The 22,830-nt window shown below is 51.2% G+C and overlaps 8 protein-coding genes across 8 annotated transcripts; 3 read left to right on the plus strand and 5 right to left on the minus strand.

The window, feature by feature from the left end:
* Positions 1-807: 807 nt before the first annotated feature.
* On the minus strand, positions 808-2,144 carry SAPIO_CDS8644 (DnaJ-related protein SCJ1; the record flags this gene model as incomplete). The annotated part of the gene is made up of 2 exons (XM_016790241.1): positions 808-1,977; positions 2,061-2,144. The coding sequence occupies 2 exons, from the start codon at positions 2,142-2,144 to the stop codon at positions 808-810; spliced, it is 1,254 nt and encodes a 417-aa protein (XP_016640504.1).
* A 753-nt stretch (positions 2,145-2,897) lies between these two features.
* On the plus strand, positions 2,898-3,975 carry SAPIO_CDS8645 (Phosphoesterase; the record flags this gene model as incomplete). The annotated part of the gene is made up of 2 exons (XM_016790242.1): positions 2,898-3,405; positions 3,491-3,975. 2 exons carry the CDS (start codon positions 2,898-2,900, stop codon positions 3,973-3,975), a joined length of 993 nt encoding a protein of 330 aa, XP_016640505.1.
* A 52-nt stretch (positions 3,976-4,027) lies between these two features.
* Positions 4,028-4,854, minus strand: SAPIO_CDS8646 (uncharacterized protein; the record flags this gene model as incomplete). Its single annotated transcript, XM_016790243.1, has 5 exons — positions 4,028-4,389; positions 4,447-4,526; positions 4,598-4,602; positions 4,676-4,780; positions 4,852-4,854. 5 exons carry the CDS (start codon positions 4,852-4,854, stop codon positions 4,028-4,030), a joined length of 555 nt encoding a protein of 184 aa, XP_016640506.1.
* A 1,345-nt stretch (positions 4,855-6,199) lies between these two features.
* SAPIO_CDS8647 (Uncharacterized protein) lies at positions 6,200-7,199 on the plus strand (the record flags this gene model as incomplete). Its single annotated transcript, XM_016790244.1, has 2 exons — positions 6,200-6,458; positions 6,568-7,199. The coding sequence occupies 2 exons, from the start codon at positions 6,200-6,202 to the stop codon at positions 7,197-7,199; spliced, it is 891 nt and encodes a 296-aa protein (XP_016640507.1).
* Positions 7,200-7,521: 322 nt separating this feature from the next.
* SAPIO_CDS8648 (uncharacterized protein) lies at positions 7,522-8,156 on the minus strand (the record flags this gene model as incomplete). The annotated part of the gene is made up of 3 exons (XM_016790245.1): positions 7,522-7,685; positions 7,818-8,018; positions 8,141-8,156. 3 exons carry the CDS (start codon positions 8,154-8,156, stop codon positions 7,522-7,524), a joined length of 381 nt encoding a protein of 126 aa, XP_016640508.1.
* A 1,529-nt stretch (positions 8,157-9,685) lies between these two features.
* Positions 9,686-11,278, minus strand: SAPIO_CDS8649 (1,3-beta-glucanosyltransferase Gel1; the record flags this gene model as incomplete). Its single annotated transcript, XM_016790246.1, has 4 exons — positions 9,686-10,235; positions 10,315-10,403; positions 10,478-11,049; positions 11,158-11,278. The coding sequence occupies 4 exons, from the start codon at positions 11,276-11,278 to the stop codon at positions 9,686-9,688; spliced, it is 1,332 nt and encodes a 443-aa protein (XP_016640509.1).
* Positions 11,279-15,118: 3,840 nt separating this feature from the next.
* SAPIO_CDS8650 (Actin polymerization protein) lies at positions 15,119-17,685 on the minus strand (the record flags this gene model as incomplete). The annotated part of the gene is made up of 4 exons (XM_016790247.1): positions 15,119-15,513; positions 15,597-17,182; positions 17,290-17,501; positions 17,641-17,685. 4 exons carry the CDS (start codon positions 17,683-17,685, stop codon positions 15,119-15,121), a joined length of 2,238 nt encoding a protein of 745 aa, XP_016640510.1.
* Positions 17,686-19,195: 1,510 nt separating this feature from the next.
* Positions 19,196-20,910, plus strand: SAPIO_CDS8651 (ATP-dependent RNA helicase DBP5; the record flags this gene model as incomplete). The annotated part of the gene is made up of 4 exons (XM_016790248.1): positions 19,196-19,404; positions 19,513-19,998; positions 20,099-20,336; positions 20,413-20,910. 4 exons carry the CDS (start codon positions 19,196-19,198, stop codon positions 20,908-20,910), a joined length of 1,431 nt encoding a protein of 476 aa, XP_016640511.1.
* Between the last annotated feature and the right edge of the window lie 1,920 nt (positions 20,911-22,830).

Consider the following 22,830-nt stretch of genomic DNA (forward strand, 5'->3'; position numbering starts at 1 on the left):
GTAGGAGGTCAAGATTTCGAGATCTAATCAGAGCGTCGAGCTCAAATTAGACGGTGATGGATGGGTGTTTTTATTTTTTTATTATTATTATTTTTTTTTTCCCTTTCCCTTTCTTTTTGTCTATTCAGTTTGGCAATGATATACGGTCCTTCATCGAGTGCGTTGTTCTGTTCTGTTTTTTTTTTTTTTTTTTTTTTTTCCCTTGGCTGGTTTTCATGGGGATTTATGTCCGCGGTTAATTGATGGGTTGGGTTACGAATGGTTAGAGGAAGAGGGGTTAGACTTCCTTCTTTCCTTGTTTCTTTTTTGCTTTCCTTTCCTTTTCTTTCTCGTATGTATGACCTTATGACTGACGAAAAGAGATTTCTTTGGATTCATGCTATCCTTCACACCTGATTCTACTGCTCGGATACTTGAGAACCCCCTTAGACTATGCATCTTGATGAGAGATGAGGGATAGGATATGGCTAGGAACCAGAGGGGGTAGCAATAATATGATCGTACATCGAAGGTTGCGGTATTCTGACACAGCACATTGGAAACGTCACTGATTGACATCTTCAGATCATCTATTTACTAATCCGTCCAATACTCTATCAAGCGAGAGGACATCGTCTTCATTAACTTGCCATGCCACACCAACTTGCAAATGCCGTACATAATATCATCTCCCTCGCAAAACGCCAGCAGAATCTTTTTAGAGAAAAAGGGAAAAGAAAAGGAAAGCGAAGGAAACGTGGGGGAAACCGAGAGCAAAGCTATCTAGGCTGCTTCCCGCACCCAACTCCCATCGCCCAAAATCTACTTCTATAATTCATCATGGCTAGCCTTCTCTTGAATGGGCCGCCCGCTATCCTTTTGCAAATCCACACCAATCTTACCCCTCCACTTCTCCCAAACGGACCAGAAGTCCTTTTCCATCCCGCTCTGCATCTGGTCCGGTAATATAACGGTATACTCGACAAAGAGGTTTCCAAATTCCGTCTTGTGATACACGCTATCGCCATCCTCGTGGTACTTCGGCATGCCCTCGCCGACAACGGTATCGACGTGACCGGGCTGCACGACCTCGCCTCGCTTGCGGCTGAGCTGAACAACATGGCCGTCAAGGTGCGTCAGGTTCCGCGTCCAATCGCCCATCCAGGCTTCCCTAAGGGAGAGAACCTCGTGCCAAACCAAATCGTCTCCGCGGCGTCGGAAGAAAGTGCCGTCGACCTTGTCGGGGTTCTCGTCGTTGATATCGGGCTCTTTCTGCACGATGGTGACGTGGAGATCGCCCGCGATGTGGTCCGGGTGAGCATCCGCCTCGTTCTCATAGACGATGCGGAATTCCTGAGGCGCGCCGCGTGGGATCTTTAGATCTACGGGGGTAGGTTTCCTTACGACGCGCTGGCCCTGGCACACGGGGCACTTATTCTTTATAATCTTGCCCCTCTGGCCACAGGCGTCACATGGCGTCTGGAACTGCTGGAACATGCCGGGCGCGAGCTGCCTCTTAACGATGCGCACGCCGTGGCCCTGGCAGTGGGGGCACGTCTCGACGATGCCGTCAGCCGATCCCGTCCCGTCGCACTTTTCGCAAATGTGCTGCCTCTCCCAATGGAACTCCGTATCGGCGCCGTTGTAAAGATCTCGGAGGCCGACGGCCACGCGCAGCTCCACGGCGGGCCCCTTCTTCTCGTGGCTGTCGAAGTGGCCACCACCGCCGAAGAAGCGCGAGAAGAGGTCGAAGGGGTCCTGGCGACGACCGCCTCCGCCTCCGCTCTCTTTGTGGCTCTTGACGCCTTCGTGGCCGTATTGGTCGTAGATGCGACGGAGCTCCGGGTCGCTGAGGGCTTCGTAGGCTTCGGAGACCTCGACGAATTTGTCCTTGGCGGTGCTGTCGTTGGGGTTCTTGTCCGGGTGGTACTTTTTGCTTAGTTTGCGGTAGGCGGACTTGATGGCCTTGTCGGAGGCATCGCGGCTTATTCCGAGGACCTATGGAAGGGCTAGGTGGTTAGTATGGGAGAGCCACTTGGGGAGGGGAGTTCGATGGCAGGACACGAGACAAGGGGAGACACCAAACTTGCCTTGTAGTAATCCTCAGCACAGAGAACAAGCTGTGCTAAGGAGAAGAGCAGCAGAGCTGCGCGTTTCAACAGCATTGTTATTCGAAGAGAATTGGGGGGCTCTCAGAAGTTCGTGGAGAAATCTCAACGGTTACTTGGAGTGGTGGAGAATGGGAGTAAATGCCAGCTTTCACAACCCCAAGTACCAGAAAGTGAAAACGATGTAAAGAGAGAAGAACAAAAACTCGGATAGTTAAAAAAAAAAAAAAAGTATAAAACTTTGAAGAGAAGGGAAAGGAATGGAAGATAGAGACTCCCCCGTCTGTGCTTTTACAAAACCATTCGTGGAGCAAAGGAAAAGGAAGGGATTCGAAGAATGCGGACTCGACGATGTTCTTCTTGCGACTTTCCATATGCGGTGACAATTTCAACGTGTACTTTGGCGAACCTCGACTGGAGCTAACAATAAAGTTGTCTTGGAGCTTATCGGACACATCAATCATTATCCGGCTGTACTTCGGAAATAGTATTCCAGAGGAAGCTGGGCGTTCTAGAACACTTAGTCATCCTTTCACTCCAAGTAACTGTGTCTCGCTGCACAAAGGTACCCTTGTACTTCTCGTACTTCAGGTTAGACCAGACGGAGCTGGCGAGCTCAGCACGAGCTTGGATTCATGGCAAATGCTACGTCTCTTATTGGCGATCCTCACACGTCCCCTTGTTCATCAAAAAGGTTGGCAACGGCAATATGACTTGGATCTAGCTTCAAATCCAGACGACCTGAAACTAAAACCTAGTAGTTCGAAATTCGTAACAATATCCAACTGCCCATGAACGCATTCTCTCAAGATGGATAGTCACATCACCAGCGGCGGGCCACCACCAAGGCCAATCCCCACTGTGGGAGCCGCCCGTCACATTGCGCAACAGCTCTACCGCATCGCCCAGCGAGCTGGCCAGCAAGCTTCTCCCTCCGTGGCCTCAACCACAAACCCGAAGGGAGTCGCAAACAAGATCAAGATTGTGTGCATCTCAGACACACACAACTACAAGCCCGAGCTACCAAACGGAGACCTGCTCCTTCATGGCGGCGATTTGACGGAGAATGGGACCTTTAGGGAGCTGCAGGCACAGCTTGACTGGCTCAAGAGTTTGCCGCACAAGCACAAAGTGGTGATTGGAGGAAACCACGATGATCTTTTGGATACGGATTTTATTACCGCTCACCCTGAGAAGGAGATGGGGTCTTATGATAAGACGCCTGGCAGGACCAAGGCGGACCTGGACTGGGGTGACATAGTCTATCTTCAAAGCTCGGTGACGACTCTCCAGATCGAAGCCGGTTCCGATGAAAAAGGTAAGGGAAAGGGGCATGCATATCCGTTAAAAGAGATGCTTCATACCGTAGACTCTTAAGACCTCTGACTTTTTTTCTCTCTCAGAAGTTCCACAAACAAGAAGCCTCAAGATCTACGGAAACCCAGGCACCGTCCGCTGCGGTCCGTTCGGATTCTCAATCGAGCCCGAGGTGGCCAAATACTACTGGGAAGACCGCATCCCCGCAGACACGGACATCGTCCTCTGCCACAGCCCACCTCGGTACCACCTCGACAACGGCTACGGATGCTCGTCCCTCTTAGAGGAGATTTGGCGCGTCAGGCCGCCGCTCATGGTTTTCGGGCACGCGCATGCTGACCACGGCGAGGGAATCATGAAGTTTGACGCGGTGCAGTATTGGTATGAGAAGGTGATGACCTCTGGGAGCTGGGCCTCTCTGGCGATGCTCACGATTCATGTGATTCTTTCTCGGGCGCGTGGATTGTTTGCGTCGCGACGGCCTTTGCCACGTGGACAGGCTACGCATTTGGTGAATGCGGCGATGAAGTCGGGAAATACCTGGTTTAACGTCATCGAGGTCGATTTCTAATGTAATAGTGTTTAATTTATTTTTTTGTTCTTAAGAAAAAGAGATCAGGAATCTACCAGTCACAGCTCCGCGCAAGAAGCTCGGCCAGTTCGCCTAGGTACTTCGCATCTACTTCGTCAAACCCATTTTCCACAGCACAATCAACATCGATGATAGCGACGACTTTCCTCCCCCCTTCGTTATTAGGATCGTCAACGGTTATGGGCACGACAATCTCGCTCTTGCTCTCGCTATCGCAGGCGATATGTCCTGGGAACTCTTCGACGTTGGGTACGAGTTGGGTCTTTTGTGTCTGGGCGGCGGTGCCGCATACACCGCGGCCAAAGGCGATGGCCTGGCAGGCGATTTTCCCTTGGAAGGGACCGAGGATGAGGCTTTTCCCTGAGGGGTCTGAACGGTCGAGGGTGTAAAATCCTGGTGGCATGGCGTGAGCGGCAGTGTGAGCTAGGGAAGGGAAAGAAGAGGACGTACCGGCCCAGTTTACGTGAGAGCTTGGCTCAGGTAGGGATTTGTATGCGTGCCATAGGAGGGAAGCTATGTTGGCCGTGTTGCTTAGGACATCGTCAGCATAGGCCAGCCCGAGAGGGTGAGTTGGTAGTAATGTGAGGCTGCAAAAGCTTACCAGACCTAGGACAGGCAGAGTTAGCACTCTCATCTCATCAAATGGAAAGTGGGATAAAACTCATGAGATGGATCTTACCCAATTCCGTTGATCGGACATAAGACTCTCCGCTTGTAACAGGACCAGATCGTAGACCTGCTCTTTGCTGAGATCACTAGCGAAGTTGGCGGCGTCGGCGTGGACCTGGTGGATGAGATGAGCATCTTATATCAAGGGATTCATGGTAGCGGGCAGAGCTAAGAGGGGTTATGTACCATTGTGGTGATGATTATAGTGGATATGAGTAGTATGAGTAGTATGAGTAGTATGAGTAGGTGGGGGAGCGGAGGATTTTCAACGTTCTTGATGGTGCTAGCGTGGATTGTTGAGTAATCTTGGTCGGCTCAATCTATCAATTGATATATGTACTATCCCGAGATTCACCTCGCAGCCGTGATGAATGATGAAGGGTGAGGGTTCGATGAAATAGGAAAATCATTGCAATGGTGAAGCCTCATGTTAGTGGGGGAGTGAATGACGCGATCCACTTGACGACACTAATGCCTCCATCCACCACTACTTTTGTAAGCCCCGAGCAAATCCCAAGTCGCATTGGATTCCGCTTCCGCATCTGCATCTACGTCTGTATCTGTATCTGTATCTGTATCCTGTATCCGCAATTGATCAATTGGATTGTTCTAAATCTGTCTCCTCATGCGTCCCAATCGGACGGAGCTGTTCTCAGTCAAGGTCGATTGGATTCATCTTGTCTTTCAAAGGAGCACTTGATGTTCTCGCAAATCCCATCCTCTCCCTGTAAATCTACCCATGCAAGCCTCTCAAGAGTTAAAAAAAAAAAACTTAAGAAATAAATAATGATAATAGAAGAGCTATTTAAGTTGTCAATAGAAGCATTTCATAAATATTGGGGATGCGCAACATGCTGTGTTGAATTGAGCGCGGAGGAAAGAAAATGCCCCTAAAAGACACAAAACGAGAAGAAAAAGAAAAAAAAGAAAAAAAAAGAAAAAAAAAAAAAAAAGAGAGAGAGCTCACGGGTTGCTCCCACGATTGAATCACTAGGAGCTTCCCACGAGCTACGAAAATTGCAATTTTCTAACCCTCTGTGCGCTCCAATGGCCACTGGTCGAGGCCGCCGGTTGCAGTGTTACCTCCTTGAGCTGCTCGGTTGGGAGTTCTTGCCAGATCATCGTATATGATAAAGTTAGTGTTTTTGGAAGGTGTTGGTGAAGATCGATCCATGCGTCATGGCTCCTTCCTCGTCTTCCACTGCCCCGAATCGAGACAGAAACTTCGTTTGCTCCGCATCGTTGACTCTCCCGTTCTGTCGCGCAAGGCAATTGACATATCGATTGCACACTATGAAACACTGGGAGTAAATCTCATTGTGAGCAACTTGAACTCAAGATCAAATGTCAGTGTGAATACGAATATCCCTCGGCTCGCCTTCAACGCCCAACAGGTGACCTGTTCCAGCCACCTTCCTCACTCTCCGCCCAACCGAAACCAACTCAGCTCTGACCATATCATCTATCCTCCCCTTCCCTCTTTCATATCCTCATTCCCCAACTCACTCTCAAATAATCCCCTCAAAACGCCATCATGACCAGCTCAGTTCCCAAATTCTGCGCCAAATGCTTCCAAGGCACCCTCCGCGGTGACCTGGAACCCACCGGCACCGTCGAGATCATCCACGGGCTCCCAACCTACGTCGCCCGTCCCGATCCGCCCGCCGTCGCAACCGGAATCGTTGTCATCATTCCGGACGCTTTCGGCTGGGAACTCCGCAACACTCGCGCCCTCGCCGATTCGTATGCGCGGAGGATCCCTGCCGTTGTTTTGTTGCCTGACCTCATGGCCGGTGAGTTGGTTCCCTTTGACCCGCTTTTTTATTGCCCACGAGGAAAAACTACTGTAAGATTTGAGGTGGACTAACACGAAAAGCAAACGGCTACGACAAAAAAAAAAAGGCCATGCATTTCCAATAAATCTGCTGCCGCTTTCCGACGAGATCGCAGCCGAGTCGACTACCTTTGTGCGACGTACCTTCGTGCTCAAACCTAAATTCTACCTATCCCTCGCATATCACTACATCCCCTTCCTGACCAGCTTACGACCCCCCGTCACCCTCTCCCGTCTACAAACCTACCTCTCCGCGCTCAAGGCCGATCCACCAGCGCCATTCACTTCCTCAATTCCTCCTAAGATCGGCGTCGCCGGTTTCTGCTGGGGCGGAAAATACGCCATCCTCCTCTGCCACCCTCCCGATCCGGGCAACGAAAACCCCGTCACCTGCGCCTTCACGGCTCACCCTTCCCTCGTCGACGTGCCACGGGAAATCAACCCCATCGCCCTCCCGCTGAGCCTCGCCAACGGAGTCACGGACGAGTGGATGACGGGGGAGAAGGTGGCCGAGTTCAAGCGGGTGCTGGATATCAAGGGGAACTGCGAGACGAGGTTGTATGATGGCGCGAAGCATGGGTTTGCCGTTAGGGGGGATCCGAATGACGAGAGGCAGGCGAGGTTTGGGATGGAGGCTGAGGACCAGGCTGTTGCTTGGTATAAGAAGCACTTCGAGACCGTCGCTGAAGGATCGAACTGAGGAACTACGAATATTGTGATACCAGGGGGTTGCGCGCACAACGAGTAGTCATTTTTTTTCCCACAAGGTTAATGTGTAATTAAAAAAGCCGTCACGTCATAGGGAAAGAGGTCCTACAATATTGTACATTTCCATTCCTGTCCTTCCCAAGAATTCCGCGCCCCCTTGACCGGACCGTAAACCTTTCCCTTCCCCTTGAACGTTTGCCTCCTCTAAAAACTATGCCAAAGGTATCATATACTGAAAGATTTTATGGGAGCCAAAGAAAAAAAGAGAGAGAACGGAAGAGAGCGAGAGAGAAAGAGAAGAAAAAAAAAGTAATTTAGAGCTTGGCCTTGGACTGGGCCTTCTTGAGAATGGGCTCCATCCTCGTCGCCTTCATGACGTCGCCCTTGATCTTGAGCTGACCGCCCATGAAGAGCCTCTGGGCGTTGGCCTTGCCGGTGACGAGCTTGCCAAAGTTGTCGTCGGAAAGGATGAGGGTGACTATCATGGCACACGAATTAGGTTTACACTTTCCTTTTTTCCCAACGCCCGGTTTTGCGACGCAGAGATGTAGAGCAGCGAGTATAAGGAAAGTCGGGAGTTGGGGGTGGGGAAAGGCCGGATATAACTCACCTGTCGGCTTGGCCGGAACACCCTTGAACACCTCACCCTTCTCCTTGAGGTCAATGTACCAGCTCTCCTCCTCGCCAGCCTTGTTCTTGAGGGTGAAGGCGAAGACGGCGCCGCCCTGCTTGATGGCGTCCTTGCGATCGGCGTCGCTCGCGGTAAGAGCGGCGTTGATGGCGTCGAAGGCGGCGGAGGAGGGGAAGTTGTCTGTGAGTGACAATCGAATGTACGTTAGTTCTTTGCGTTCTTGGGGGTTTCGGAATTAAATGGACATCCTGTGCGAATATGCGATGAGGAATGATCGCAAGACAACAAGGTTGGAGACGCACCGTTCTTGAGAGACATGGTTGCGGTGATGGGACAGATACTTCGTAGAGAATCGAAAGGAGAGGTCTCGGAGGGTTCGAGTTTCGGATGGCGAGGATATGCGGAGATGAGAAAGATGAATTTACAAGTAGAAGAAGAAAAAGAAAAAAAAATAACGGCTCAAAGGGGAAACCAGGTAAGCTTTAAACAATCCTGTCGTCGGAGGCTCCAAGAAGTGACAAAGATACTGTACCGAGGTCGCGGCGCATTGGAAGCTTATGAGAGGAAAGACCCCCCAAATCGAGGCATGTGAGAGCTCGACTTGAGTTGGGGAAAGGCACCCCCGAGTTTCCCCCCCGCCTACTGCACAGTCTAGACTCGCAAACTACACCACACTAGGGGTACATTCCCGTTCGTGCGACTTGTTACCCCACTGAACCAGAGTCAAAGTATCCATCGCATGCAACACCACGCAAATCAATACATTGGGGTACTTCTAAACAGCTTCAAATTGATCTGTCTGCTTCATTCGAGAAGGTCAATCTCCGTCCTGTCCTCTCCGTCCTCTCCGTCGGGCCAACTTTGACCCCCAGAACGAAGGTGCCACCATCCATTGTCACAGCTGACTCGAGTCTTCCTTCCGCTTCGTGCTTTCAGATGCCCCCTCCCGCGCCAAGGCCAAATCAATCTCGGAAATAGGACTGTGCGATCAGCATTGAACCATCAACTTCCCCAAAACGCGGGCTATCACATGCTCCTGGTGACGTACTCCCAGACTTTCAGATGTGCTTGAGTCTAGCCGCCTCTCACTCGGCAGACGCTTCTTTTTATGGACCCCAACCCCAGATCTAGGAGCCGAGCAACAGTTCAAAGTCGTTGAACTCCATCTCATCTGTCTGTCGAATATTCTCCCCCACATACCCCAAAGGGATGAATCTGTTGTGCGCTTAAAATCTCTTGACGCTCTGTTCAGGCCATCTTCAAAGTTCATGTATCTGCCAAACTTTAACAGCTGAAGCTGCCGGGCATATTTCAGCTCCCCAGCTTTTCGCCGTGTGTGCTCGGTTCCAGGACCAAGCCGCTTCGCAGCTTTTGCAGCAACCCAGCGCCAGATCGGATGGATGCATGGCAGGTCTCGTGGCTAACACAGCTGGCCCTTCGTCGGCGAAGACAATAGTGGTGCAGTTCCGCCCTTCTCACATGTCACTAATCTGAACCATCGCGCCGAATAATCGTCTGTAGACAGCTGCGTCCTATGCAAATAAGCGAATAGAGATCAATTGATGGCCATCAATGATTATTTCTGCACTCGAAGATGAGGTTCATGAGAGGAAAAAAAAAAAGAAAAAGTCTAATTAAAGTGACAAGCAAGAAACCACAAAAAATGAATGAATGACTCGCAGTAAAATATGAACAACTCGCAAGAAAACATGAATGCCAATCCGTGTTATTTGAAACTATTCATGGACCGCCTTTCCCATTATGAGACTGACCAAGACTGAAAAACTGAATAAATTTCCCCCTTCTTTTTTTCCGATACAAATGCTTCACTGTACTCCCCCAACTAATTACAGGAGGAGGGTGCCGAAGAGGCTGAAGGCGAGGGCACCACCAGTGACGAGCACAGCACCAACACCGAGGTCGATACGACCAGCGGCATCCTCGCTAGCGGCGCCCTCCTTGCTGCTTCCGGTAATGTTGGTCGAGGAGACGCCAGAGTCCCAGTCGGTCTGAGAGCCCTTGCCGGCGAGACCCTGACCGGTACCAGCACCATCCTTGAAATACTTCTCGGCGGTAGTGGGCATAGCAGGGAGGATATCAGGGTCGACTTCCCAGATGGAGTCCTGGGTAGGGCAAGCGACGGCGTGGGTCGTGGAGGCGGCACCGCCGGCACCGGTGGGCGCGGGGTATTTAGCAAGAGCCTTGGAGAAGTTGTCAAACTCCTTGAGATCGGTAATAGTGTCGTCCTTGTTGATCTGGACAATACCGAAACCGTTCGACTCCATGCTGTACTCGTACATGAGACCGCCGGAATAGACACCAGTCATGTTAGCACTCATGAGTGCCCCAATTTCGTTGAAGTCACGTCCGTTCGTCGTGCAACCATACTCCGAAAGGCTGGGAAGATAGGTTTTAGTTAATATACACGCTTCGAATTCATTCCCCCTGTCAAGCAAGGGCGAGGAGGTGTACTCACAAGATAGGAAGACCGTAGTCGGTGAAGTTCTGGACTTTCTTGTCCCACTCGGCAGTCACGAAGTCAGTGTTGCACCAGGAGTAGTCATTCTAAGGGTCACCAGTTAGTATTGAAACACCATACAACCCTCCGGTGGACATGGCCTAGTTGAGATTGAACATACGAAAGCGAAGAAGTCGCTGCGAGTGTCATCGGGACCACAGTTGAAGTAGTGTGCGGTCTGCATACGGTTGTCCGAAACATCGGCGGCGGAGTAACCAACGGGAATGCTGCGGTATCCACGAGTCTTGATGTACTTCCTCATATCACGAGTGACGGCCTTGACGTAGGGGGCACTGATCGTGGTACCAGGCTCCTCGTTGATGACTTCATTACCTGAGAAGAAGGCGAGTGTGTTGGTGTAATTGGCGAACATGTCGATGGTGGCAAAGACGTTCTGGAGGTAGGCGCCGTTGTACGAAGGGAAAGGCTCCTTTCGGTTGATGGAGTACTTGGGGGTGTTGGCGTCGAGGACGAGGTAGATGCCGGCATCTGCGAGAGCGTTCATGCACTCGTCGTGGTTCAAGGTATTGTCGACCATGTAAACACGGATAGTGTTGATGCCCAACTTCTTGAACTGCGCAATATCACGCTTGCAGACGGTGGGTTCGGCGAGAGGATCTTCGTCGGAGGAGGAACCACCGGGTTGATAATCGATGCCGCGGATATAGAATCGATCTTTGCCCGCCCAGAAAGCTGTCCGACGTCATACCTGTTAACCACATGCCTTTTGGAAATGCAAAAATAAACATCCGAGGGGTATCCTGGCCGTAGCTGCCTAAATCGAGTGAGATTGTTCCTTACCATTTCCGGAGACGGTGACGGCGGGGAGGGAAGCAGCACGGTTAGGGAGCTGCTTCTCGGTTCTGGTAGGGTTGGCGGAGGCGAGACCCGCGAGGGCCGAGAGAAGGACGGCGGACTTCATAGCGACGAATATGTCGGTACGAGGCTGTATCGTGATAACTTAATTGATCGATCGCAGTGTTCGTGGTGTAGTCGGGTGCGTTTCGTTTCGCGTGTCGCTGGTCGGATCGAGGGCAAAAGGAATTAAAACAGGAGTAACCGAAAATAAACAAAAAGCCAACAACGAATGAGTTGGCTTTACTAACGAGGGTACGAAGGATGAAAATGTAAAGATGAATGGGATTCCACTATGAAAAAAATAAGGAAAGAGCGATTGTGGAGGGAATGAAGACGGAGTCGAAGTTGGAAAGACAAATCCGCGAGGTGAGGTGGATATGGCTCTCGTTTATCAAACTGGGGAGGGAGGTGGTGTGAAGGATGTTGTGGTACACTGCATGTACACCCTCAGGGGTAATACTGCAAGGATAGACGAAGTATTGCCGGAGAGGGCGGTCACTACGAAGTAGATACCTCATAGGCTGGGATGCACAGTGTGATGCGGTCGCTAGTTTCCCGAAGCGCTCATGTACAAATACGCCGAACTTCTGTGCTATTGTACTTCGAATGAACTGCGACTTCCATCAACCCATCAATTCAGCCAGTATTTAGCACTGGGTGCAAGATTACATATGCGACACCGAGGGGGCTGCAATGAGAGAAGACATCAATCGAGGATTGCCAGTTAATACAATCGTAAATTGGGACTTAAGGTGACTGGTACATTTGGTTCTTGGCTAAATTGCATTCAATTGAAATGTAGCAAATACCAAGACTTTAATGTCACAAATTGTTTCCAATGTACACTATTGATACATTGTCAGATTCTATCTCGAACATTGCTCTCTTCCTCGACCAAGTACCGCAAGTACGAAGTACGAAATATTGCGACCTCTCGTACGGAGTACCTCTTCCGTGGTGTCCTCGCTCTTGTCGATACGAGATCTGCTGGGTGAAATTGCTCTGAGGAAGAGACGATGCGGGATAACTTCCACGCGCCTTTTCACGTACGGGGGCAATCTTGAACTTCGACGAATGCTTCATTATAGCGTCGTTACATTCTTACGAAGCATATCTTCACTGGATAGATCTGGCTTCTGATTTCGATCTTCGAAGATTGCCCATGAAATCGCCTCTGGGACCCTGAAGCCAAGGAAAATACTCATTTGAAACAGACCATCTTGGAGCTCGTGTTCTATCCTCAAGGGGTGAAGGCGGACTAACTGGATACGCGAGGCCGGAGTGGATCACCTCCATGTGCACTGCCACCATTTATAGGAGGGTCCAAAAAGAAACTCGAGCGCCAACTTGTTTGGAGGTGAGATCAATGGGCGTTTTCCACACCATTGGCCCACTCTCATAACACTGACCTGACGACGAGCCAATTTGGTATCCGTCTATTCCCCCCTGAAGAGGGGGACGCCACCAAGAAGTCTGCATTATCCTCGACACACATCATTGGCCCCGGCTCAGAGCGGAAGCCCAAAACCGGATTTGAGGGAAAGGGCTTCTCGAATGAGCGACATCTCCTCCTCAGAACACGGACGTGGACTTTTTTGCAAAATCAATGATCATGAAATGAAGGATCCATCAAATATTCTTGTTCAAGTGGATCAGGTTCGCCGTCAAGGATGACACCGGGAACAAACAAGAACTCGCAGTATCAGGAGATTGCAGTATCATCTTTTTTACAGAACATCAAATGAGTATACTCATAGCCAAGAGGTGAGAAAGAACTCCGCGACGATGAAGTCTCTTTTTTGATTACGCGGCGTTTCGTGTCTTCCTCCGGCTTCTCCACCAGTTGCCAATCCCGGCGCCAATGTCAAACCAGGTCGCTGCAGTCTGCTTCCTCGATCCAAAACCTTATTCGTTCCCTCACCGCCAGCGAACCCACCAAACAGGTGGCTATCCCACCGGAAGAGCAAGGTAATGTTCGATTAAGATGTCCTTGGCCCACTGGACTCCTGGTTGCATGCAGGCACCACTACCTGTGCGCTGATTTCCCTTACTGGGGCTCTCCCAGATCTCAACCCGCATTGCCAAGATCATCACCGCATGGAGATTACAGGGATGAAATGCGGGCCGACAACAGCAAAGTTGATGTGCAAGAAAAAAAGCTTGGCTCCATTTATATCCTCCGGCTGTGCATTGCATGCCATGGAAATCTTGTTTGGATCCTGTAACGCTGGTGCTGTGCTGGTTGTGCTGGTTGGCTCCACGCCGTTGATCGAATGACATCGATTCAAGACCTTATTAGAGTATTTCGTTCTTCATTAAGTGTTGGCTATACATACAAACTGACAATGTCGGTGACTGGAGACAAGGTCTTCCCTCGCCCAAGTACCGACGTTTTATTAGCCTTCATCCTACCCTGACGGTAACCTTAGTCAAATCCCTGCCCGGATTCAACTATACGATATTATCCCCTTGCCAAATTACGCACACCGACCCTCTCTCAACAGCCAAGGTCAAGAATGCCTTGCAGAGTGCCATGCAAGGTAGTCCAGAAGGAGTCCCTGCTACTTTCTCCTGGTATTTTGATTTGGGGCCAGCGGTTCCCCTCGTGCATTGCCCGAAGCACCGCCAGATAATGAAGAGCATATAATGTTCGACAAGTAGTACACTCTGAACTTGTGGAGTTCTCAAGAGAACACCCGAGTCCTTGCCAAGTGAAATGCCGAGTGAATTGATGTTTTTAGGGGGCAGAAAAAAAAAAGAGTGCCACAACAGCTCCAGTTTCGAACCCAAACCTCTCCTAAAGTCCCTCCTTCGCCTCTCCCAGAGCATCACAGAGCAGCTCAGGACCTCACCAGAGATTCTCGTACGGAAAAGGAGATTACAACAGTGTAATGAGGAGACGTCCAAAAGAGAATCCCCACTTCTCCCTCCCCAAATCTCAATTTCCCTTTCCCAATTTCCTCCACGTCTCATGGTTTGACCAGACCGGGTTCCACGCCGGCGCCTTGCGGAAGTAGTTTGTAAGCAGTGCGTCACCGCTCGACCACTTGAGACTCCATGATCCGTTGAGAATCTAGATCAAAGATCTCATATATAACATATACTCGCCGGCCCAGTGTGGCCTTGGGGGAGTCTTGTTACGGAAGGAACCAGCCTGCTAATAGTTTCGAGAGCTCTATTCAGAACCCGTTAGTCGTCGCCTTGACAGAAGTGGAAAACGGGGATGAGAACAAACATATCGCGCCTACAGAAAGCTAGAAGTCGGGGTCAGCAGCACGGCGTCATCATCACCTTCGCGAACACGTCCAAAGCAAATACTGCTACTATTTCGCCCCCCAGTTCAGGACCATGATCATGACCATAATGGCGCTAGCTAGACAAGGAATCATCAACCGCCTCCTATCGAACGTGTGCTTCTAGACTTTCCCGGTGCATGCTACTGAAATCCATAATGCCTCAATTCCCCTTCGTGACGGAAAACAAGGAGCAAAACCAGTGCTGCGTGGAATGAAATGTCCTTTCCTCCGCCATGATGCCGGGATAACACCTTGCGCCTAATCTTAGCACTACTACTACTAATAGCAAAAGTCGAAAGAATATTGTATAACAAGAAAAGAAGAACCCCCCCCAAAACAACCCCCGAAAGGCTTCAAAATTGCCACTAATAAGCCACGCTCCCCGAACTCCGCGACAAAGACATCCGCGTCTTCTCCCGTCGATGGATCCCGGGGCTCTCGATCTCCCCCGCGCTCCTCTGGCTCGGACTCTTGACAAGCCTAACGCTCGTCGTCTGCCGCCGCGCAGTCTTCACAAGCACCCCGTTCATCACGTCAAAGGGCCGACCACCGCCGCCGCCGATCGGGGCCCATGTTGCCGCAGCGGTCCTCGTCGGTTTCACAGGCATCTAGACCGCCTTGACGTAGCTTGCGGGCACGCTCTTGGTGACGCCACCCTTTTCTACCTCGGCCCAACCGTCGCCCGGGTCATCCTTGATGAGGACAAAGCGTTCACCCTCTACCATGCTGTGCTCCGATTCGCTCTGCGCTGTGTACTCGTACAGTGCTTCAACGTATTTGAGTCTCTTTGCACCCCGTCTCGGCGCTACCGCAGGTCCCTTCTTCTTAGGTTGTAGTGAAGCGCCCCCTATGGATGATCCCGAGTTGGAGTACGCGGATGACGGCCGGCCCGAAGGCCCTGTAGTCTGTGGCGCTATTGGAGTGGCAGCTGAGAATTCAACGTATGTAGCAGGGACGAGGCCTTCCTTGTACCCAGCACGGACCTTCACCCAACCGCTTCCATCTACAGAGAATATTAGCCATTCAGTGTTTTGAAACGTAAAAGAGAAAGAAGTAAAAAAGAGAAAAGAATCGGCGCATTCTTACCATCCGGATCGAGCAGCACAACCTCGCGGCCTTCGGGAACTGTAAGCTCTCCCTCGCCGTTTGCTTGGAAGGCGAACAGCATCTTGCCCTTCTGCTCCGGTTTCTTGGAGTTAAAGTCGGTTGAGCCAGGAAGCTCGCTAATATAAGACGTCGGAGGCGGCGCAACGACTCGGTTCTTGCGGGCCCCGCCCGTAGCGGTGGTGGTGGTGGTGCTTAAAGATGTTCGCGGGCTAGCGAGTTCGGGTATGTTCTCCTCCGAGGACGAAAGTGGCCTCGAAGCCGTACCGGAAATAGAAACAGATCTGTTGGCACTGGCTGCGTATCCAGAGCTTAACGACGTCATTGTATTCGACCTCGTTAGATCTGGAAGCTCGGCCACGTGCGCCGGCGGTCCTGTGGGTGGAGATAATAGCGCGTTGGCTGCCTCTTGACGCTCTGCTTTAAGCTTCTTGCGTTCCTCTTTCGACTTTTCGCCTGGACAGTCTGCGGGGACCTTCATCTCACACTTGCTGTGGCAAGTGTACCCGCAATCCCTGCAGTCGAAGCCCTTGGCCGAAAGGCCCCAGATGCGCTCGCCACAGAGGTCGCAGTTGGTTGGTATCTTGAACGTTTGGGACTTGAAATTGTGGTTTTTCGCTCCAAGTGTCACGTCACCAACTGTCGTCGTAATAGTTGACGTTTCCACCTCCGCCGTCAAGCGCTTGCGATCAAGCAAATGCAGCTCCTCCTGGAGAGCAAATATCTGCCTCACTACTTCCACTTCATCCTTTTTCTCGGTACCATCCCGTACCTTCTGCTTCACCCTCTTTAGGCTTTCAACTTCCCGCCTCTTCTTGTCAACCTCGCGCCGCAGCTCTCCGAGCTGACTCTTAGACTTTGTAAGCACATTCCGCAAGTATACTTTGGCATTCTCGTCGACAACCATGGTAGCATCATCGTGCCAGACGGGACTCGGTTCAAACGTCTTGTCTGGGGGCTCCTGCCAAGATCCGACGTTGTGTCGCATGTACATGAGGGAGTCAAGATGGGGCTGGTTGCGGGTAATCTCCTGGCCAAGGTTGTCCATAAGGCTGCGGCTCTGTTCAAGCATGCCTCGCTCGAGTTGGGCTGCCAGCGTCCATAAATCGTTGAGCTTGATGGTGCGAAACTCGGAGAGGTCCTGTAAGCTGTCCATCAACTCGGGGACATAGTCGTGATAATATTTCTCCTTCTGCTTGTTGGTGACGTTGATGCAGATGAGGTACGTATTCTTGACGTTGTTCATGTCCATTATCTGCTGCTGATAATGGCTCTGAGCTTTTGCCTTATCGAAGGACGATTCGGTCTTTTTGCGTCGGCTCTCGACCTCCTGACACACAGCATCGTACTTGGCCTTCATCTTGCGCAGATCCGAATATGACGAGTCCCTCTCCTTCTCAAGCCTGTCCGCGTGCTCGATATGACGTTTCCGCAAGTCTTCGAATCGTTGTCCTAGAGTCTTGAGTGGGTCCGCAACTCGGGTGATTAAGTCGTTGCCGTATCGGTCATGTTCGGTCGCCCTCGATTCCATCGTCGTGAGTTGGGTTGTCCAGGTAGTCAGAGATGCACTGTAACAAGCAAAATAGTTAAAAGTTGCCTCCCCATAGATTCGGTGTTCTTTCCGAAGCCGCAACACTCTGGCAGAACTCAGCAGGGAATGTAAAGAGAGCCGCACCTTTCCAAAGAGCCTGGGGTCATAGAAGGAGTCTCGCCAACGCTCAAGACTGCCGACCTCTTATTTTTCTTTTCGAAATATCTCTTCGCTAGTGCGTTTAGCTTCGCGCTGTACTCCTTCTCAATGGCACTCCGCTCTCGGTAGAACTGCTGTATCTCGTCCAGCCAGGCGATCTCGTGGCCTACCCAGGTGCACGCGGGTTTGAAGCCATCCTATCGGAAGGTGGAACGGTTAGCGACGAGAATATCCAGCGACAAGATGCTGCAGAAGGCTTGGCTTCATCTGGGGTCTGGTTGGTGCGAGGGGTAGGTAACCTGTGGGCGCATGTGAGAATAGACATCGTTCGCTGACCTTTAATTCTGCGCCGAAAGTCGGCAACGACTCGATCTCAGCCATTATGGGATATTAACGTATTAAGTGTAATCATGTGGATTACTCTAAGCATGTAAAAGGAAGTGAATTGGGCGGCGAGAAGCGGAGGCAACGGGTGAAGTCTTTTGGGGGGAGAGTTGAGTTGATCCTGGACGGATATTTCCCAGTCGATTTGAGGTTTCAACAAGGCAAATGAGTTGCAACAATACTTTGGACTAGGACGCGAGTACGAAGCACTAAAGCTCGTGCATTACGAAGTCTCCTCCAGCTAACGGCGCGCCCCTGCAACTGTGATAGTGGTACAGCCACCCTCTGAATGAGTAATCAAGATCACTGTTACAAGCCTGACAAGAGCTGGCCGCCCTGCTGAGCACCGAGGGCGTGGAGTCGCAAACTGTCCAAGTCTTCAAATTGCAATGTGGTCTGCCCAGTACCCACTTGAGCCCAATCATTGATGCATCGTCCAGTGGGATTTTGATGTAGTGGTTCAGTATTTTATTGAAGCAATACTATCCAGGGGGAAATAGTAGCTGAGAAATGGAATAGAAGAAAGCATTAGAGCTTATACATGTAAGATGATCTTCACAGAGTTCCTTACAAAAGACCAATATCAACATCCCTCATTAATAGAGCTTTCAAGATTCCAGACAATGGGCTGCATTTGACTGATGCTGCCTCCGACGAGTAGTCCCTCAGTTTGCCACGCCACAGTGGGCTAACAGAGAGAATGTAGAGGTTCTTGTGAGGAAGCTGCAGTCCAGCAGTAAGTATTCTTTATCACCCTCTAACTTTGTATTCTCCTCTCTGATTTTATTATCTCTCTCATTTACCAAGGATTGATATTTTATAACTAGCAATCACTGAAAAAGGATGGTACTCTCCCTGATAAATGCTTTATAGTGTAGGGAAGTGTGGAAATTTGCAAGTTCATCTTAATAGCAGTGAAGGCTCTTGACCTTTAGAAAGGGAGGTGGCAGAAGCTCGGTTAAATACAGTTGAGCTGGGAAGGAAGCACCTGTGGTGGGGCAAGATGTCAAGGGGAATTGTTGATCATCATTGCTCCACCGAAAAAAAAACCCCGCCATCACATTCGCCCTTGATACCAACACCGACATCTTGTATTTTGCCTTTCCTCACCTGTAAACACCCCACCAGGTACAATCGGCTGGAACTTCGACTCGGAGCTCAGCACGAGCTCAGTAAGGCTGCCTAGTTGTACGGCACGGAGAGAAAGCTGATATACCCCTCCATCCCGCCACCAATCCGTTTCTCGACTTTAACTCCTCCAACTTCCATCCCACCCTTTCAAACGACAAGCGAATCCAAAAATCTCCCCAGGGTCCCGTAGGTTCCTACCATCCTTGAAGCTCCATCCAATGCCATACACCTCGAGTTGGTACCCCGCTCAGAAACGAGAATTCTGACACGGCTTCGCCCAGGTCGACAAACCATCAGCCAGCCCGCCCATCAAACTGAACGGCTGATATCATTTTCTTCCTAATCAATCCACACCATCATCTACGACGTCCAAACCATGGCGGACCTCGCCAGCCGAATTACCCAGCCGCCCGCTGAAGGCGATGCCACCGGTGCCGCTCCTGCAGCTGACGCCCAGGAGGCTACCCCTGCTGGTGGCCCCGGTCTTTGGGACTCGGAACAGAACGTCCAGGTCACTTTGAGCGATCTCCAAGCGGATCAAAACACCCCTTTCTACTCGGCGACGACTTTTAAAGATCTCAATCTGTGTGTAATTGTCGCGACAACCACATCCTCAACCACCCCCCCCAACCCTTTCCCCAACGACGGCTCATTCCACACATAAAGCATCTAGCTAACCAAGCTTTCCTCTAGATCGCCCGAAATCCTTCAGGGACTTCTTGCCCTCGGATACCGCGCGCCCTCAAAGATCCAGGGCACCGGAATTCCGTTGATGCTTAAGGACCCCCCTCACCATCTGCTTGCTCAGTCACAGTCAGGAACTGGCAAGACGGCCGCGTTTGTCATTGGCATGCTTTCGCGCATCGACCTGACCCAACCCGACGTGCCGCAGGCCTTGGCGCTCGCCCCCAGTCGAGAGCTCACGCGCCAGATCGAGACCGTTGTCAAACAAATTGGTCGATTCTGCGAGGGTCTCCAGGTTGCTGCTGCAGTCCCAGGCGCACTTCCCAGAGGAGAAGCTGTCAAGGCTAATATCGTTGTGGGAACCCCGGGCACGGTGTTGGATACTATCAGACGCCGACAGCTTGATGTCTCTCAGCTACGTATCCTCGTTATCGATGAGGCCGATAACATGCTAGATCAGCAGGGTCTGGGTGACCAGTGCATGCGAATCAAGCAGTACGTTCTCCTGCTCACATGCGATACATGTGTGGCCCTCCCCTCGGAACACTTGAAGATATGGACGCTGACGCCGTTTCGTTTTTTTCTTTTCCTTTAGGTTGTTGCCTCGAACCATCCAAACTCTACTATTCTCAGCCACTTTCCCCGACAAAGTCATGAGATACGCCGATAAATTTGCCCCCAAGGCTTTGAAGATGACCCTTGCAGCTGGTGAGCAGACAGTTAAGGGTATCTCTCAGATGTATATGGACTGCCCTGGCGAGCAGGACAAGTACGACATTCTGTGCAAGTTGTACGGACTAATGACTGTTGGTTCGTCCGTCATCTTCGTCAAGGTAAGCTAATTCACGGAGGCCATTCTACCTTTTGCCTTTTCATAGATTGCGTTACTAACTTGGGCGCTCATTTTAGACCCGTGAGAGTGCTAGTGAGATCAAGCGGCGAATGGAAGCTGACGGCCACCGCGTAACGGCTCTTCACGGTGCCTTTGAGGGAGCGGAGAGAGATGCCCTGCTCGAGGACTTCCGGTCCGGAAAGACAAAGGTACTCATCACTACCAACGTCTTGGCTCGCGGTATCGATGTATCGACGGTGTCCATGGTTATCAACTACGATATCCCCATGAAGGGCAAGGGCGACAGCGAGCCTGATCCGGAGACATATCTTCACAGAATCGGACGAACTGGTCGATTTGGTCGCATCGGCGTCAGCATCAGTTTCGTATATGATAAGAAGAGTTTCCAGGCTCTAAGCGACATTGCGAACCAGTACGGTATCGATTTGGTGCAGCTGAAGCCCGACGACTGGGATGAGGCGGAGAAGCGCGTCCAGGCCGTCATTAAATCCAACCGCGCGCAGGCGGCATTCGTCCCTAGCGCCACGGACCCTCGACAGCCTGCCGAGGCCTAGAGGGCCCCGGTGGTGGTGAAGCCGCGTTGGTGGTGAAGGGGCTCAATGGAGCTGAGGTGGCCTGCTGGGGGGATTGATATGGTGTCAACTTGGGACACGAGCCGGCCACCCTCGACAAAAAGGAGAGGCAGAAAAGACAAAAGAAACGAAAACCAAAAAAAAAAAATCGGAACCTGTCGGTCTTACGGCAGCTCGTGCCTTTCTTTTTACAGCAGCAGTCGAAAAGACGCGGATCGTTTCGAGGAACGACATCACATAAGCGAAGCCTTCTTTGTTCTTGTCCAGCCTGCGGTAACGGGATATGTCCGATCCTCAGCCTTCTGACGAATGATCTTGTGGGCTGTAGTACTATGAGTATTGAGCTTTTGATACATGACGAATTGATCTCTTGCGCATCTGGGCCATAGCCCAGAGAGATGATGACATTGAGATGACATTGACAAACGGCGTACGGTGCAAGAGTCGTATAAAGAGATATCCTAATACACATTTTTATCCCCAAAGAGCAACATTTCAATACAGTAGACTCATTGGTATGATAAAACGGGATAAAAGGAGTTGTGCGTGCTTCATTGTGGTGCATTCTTGCCGTCGCTTATTCTGGGGCTCTTTTCCCTCGCTCGAAACGTGCCGCTTTGTCCACACCGCTCCAGTGTTTTTCTTTTCTGTTCCTTCCTCCATTCCTCGTCACGCGTCGGAGCGGGAAGAGGTAAGGCTTCGGGGAGATTTTAGTAATATGTGCGCCGAGGAGAAGTCTCGGGAGGCGACGCCGACGACGAGGTAGTCACCTCGCTGATACCAACTAAAGTGACCAGGGGCTGTTGGACTGCATTAGTGAGCTTCACAAGGCGCCCCCCGAGATAAATTACTACGTTGGGGTTAAAACGTGCAGGGTATTGAAGAAAGGCGAAAGTACAAAAGTACCAGGGATCACGTTGCCCAGCGCGTGGAGGGAAGGAATAGGGAACAGCGAGCTGTGTGATTTGTCGTGTTATACCAGGTAGTACATCTCGTAGTTTTTTTCTGAAACGGATTATGGTTTTGGTGCAAGTGGCCTGCATCCCTCGAGGAGTAGACGGGATGGCGATTCGGGAATCTTGGCCCCGGGACATATGAGGCGGTCGCGAAATGCGGCCAGCGTGTTTCTAAATCTGGCACTGAGTGGGTGGCACTGGCAGCAGAACATAAGCGCCCAGCCCCAGAGATGACGTCCGGTGCCTGGCGGAGCCGTGCCAATTGGTTCATTTGGGGCCAGGCTCGAAGATTTTCCCAATGGGATTGTTTGGGCGGGAGCCAGTGTCGCCGAGGGAAACCATCTAGAAGTCCTGCACTCCACGCACTCGCATCATGCGACGCGATCTATTATTGTTGGCCCCCGTTGGCAGATATGGGCATCAAAATGCATTTCGATGGGGCCACTGTCCACTGGTGGCTCCACGGCAGCGTCGGAGAGGGAGACGGAAGAATTGGTGGACAAGAGAAGCGCTAGATCGTCCAGGCTGCGCGCTTACTTTGGAGGGTCTGGCGGCTAAATTCAGCACTGACTCAGGGCGCCGAGCTTTATTGGCTTGGGGGTGGCAGTGGGCTCTTGGACCAAGTAACACTTGGGTACTATCGTCATAATAGAAAATCGCTAAGGTACTTTTTATATACATTGAAGAGTACTTCAGAGTTCTCTCATCCTCTTGTCTTCAAGAGCAAAAAGGCGGCGCAGTGGGTGGTGCTCTTCTTGTTCCCATCAACTCATGTCTGCTCTACAAAGGTACTTCGTACGAAGCAGGCTGGACAAAGCCACTTTTGACCGCACATCCTCGAAATAGCCTGCCATCTGCATGCATCCGGCTCCTCCTCGGTTCTGACTGCTCTCCGCCACCGCCTCCCGCAGTGCGAAGTATCTGCTTCTCTCCCACGCTGTGATTC

This window comes from Scedosporium apiospermum (genome assembly GCF_000732125.1).
Source record: "Scedosporium apiospermum strain IHEM 14462 chromosome Unknown SEQ_SAPIO_0121, whole genome shotgun sequence".
Taxonomy (NCBI): Eukaryota; Fungi; Ascomycota; class Sordariomycetes; order Microascales; family Microascaceae; genus Scedosporium; species Scedosporium apiospermum.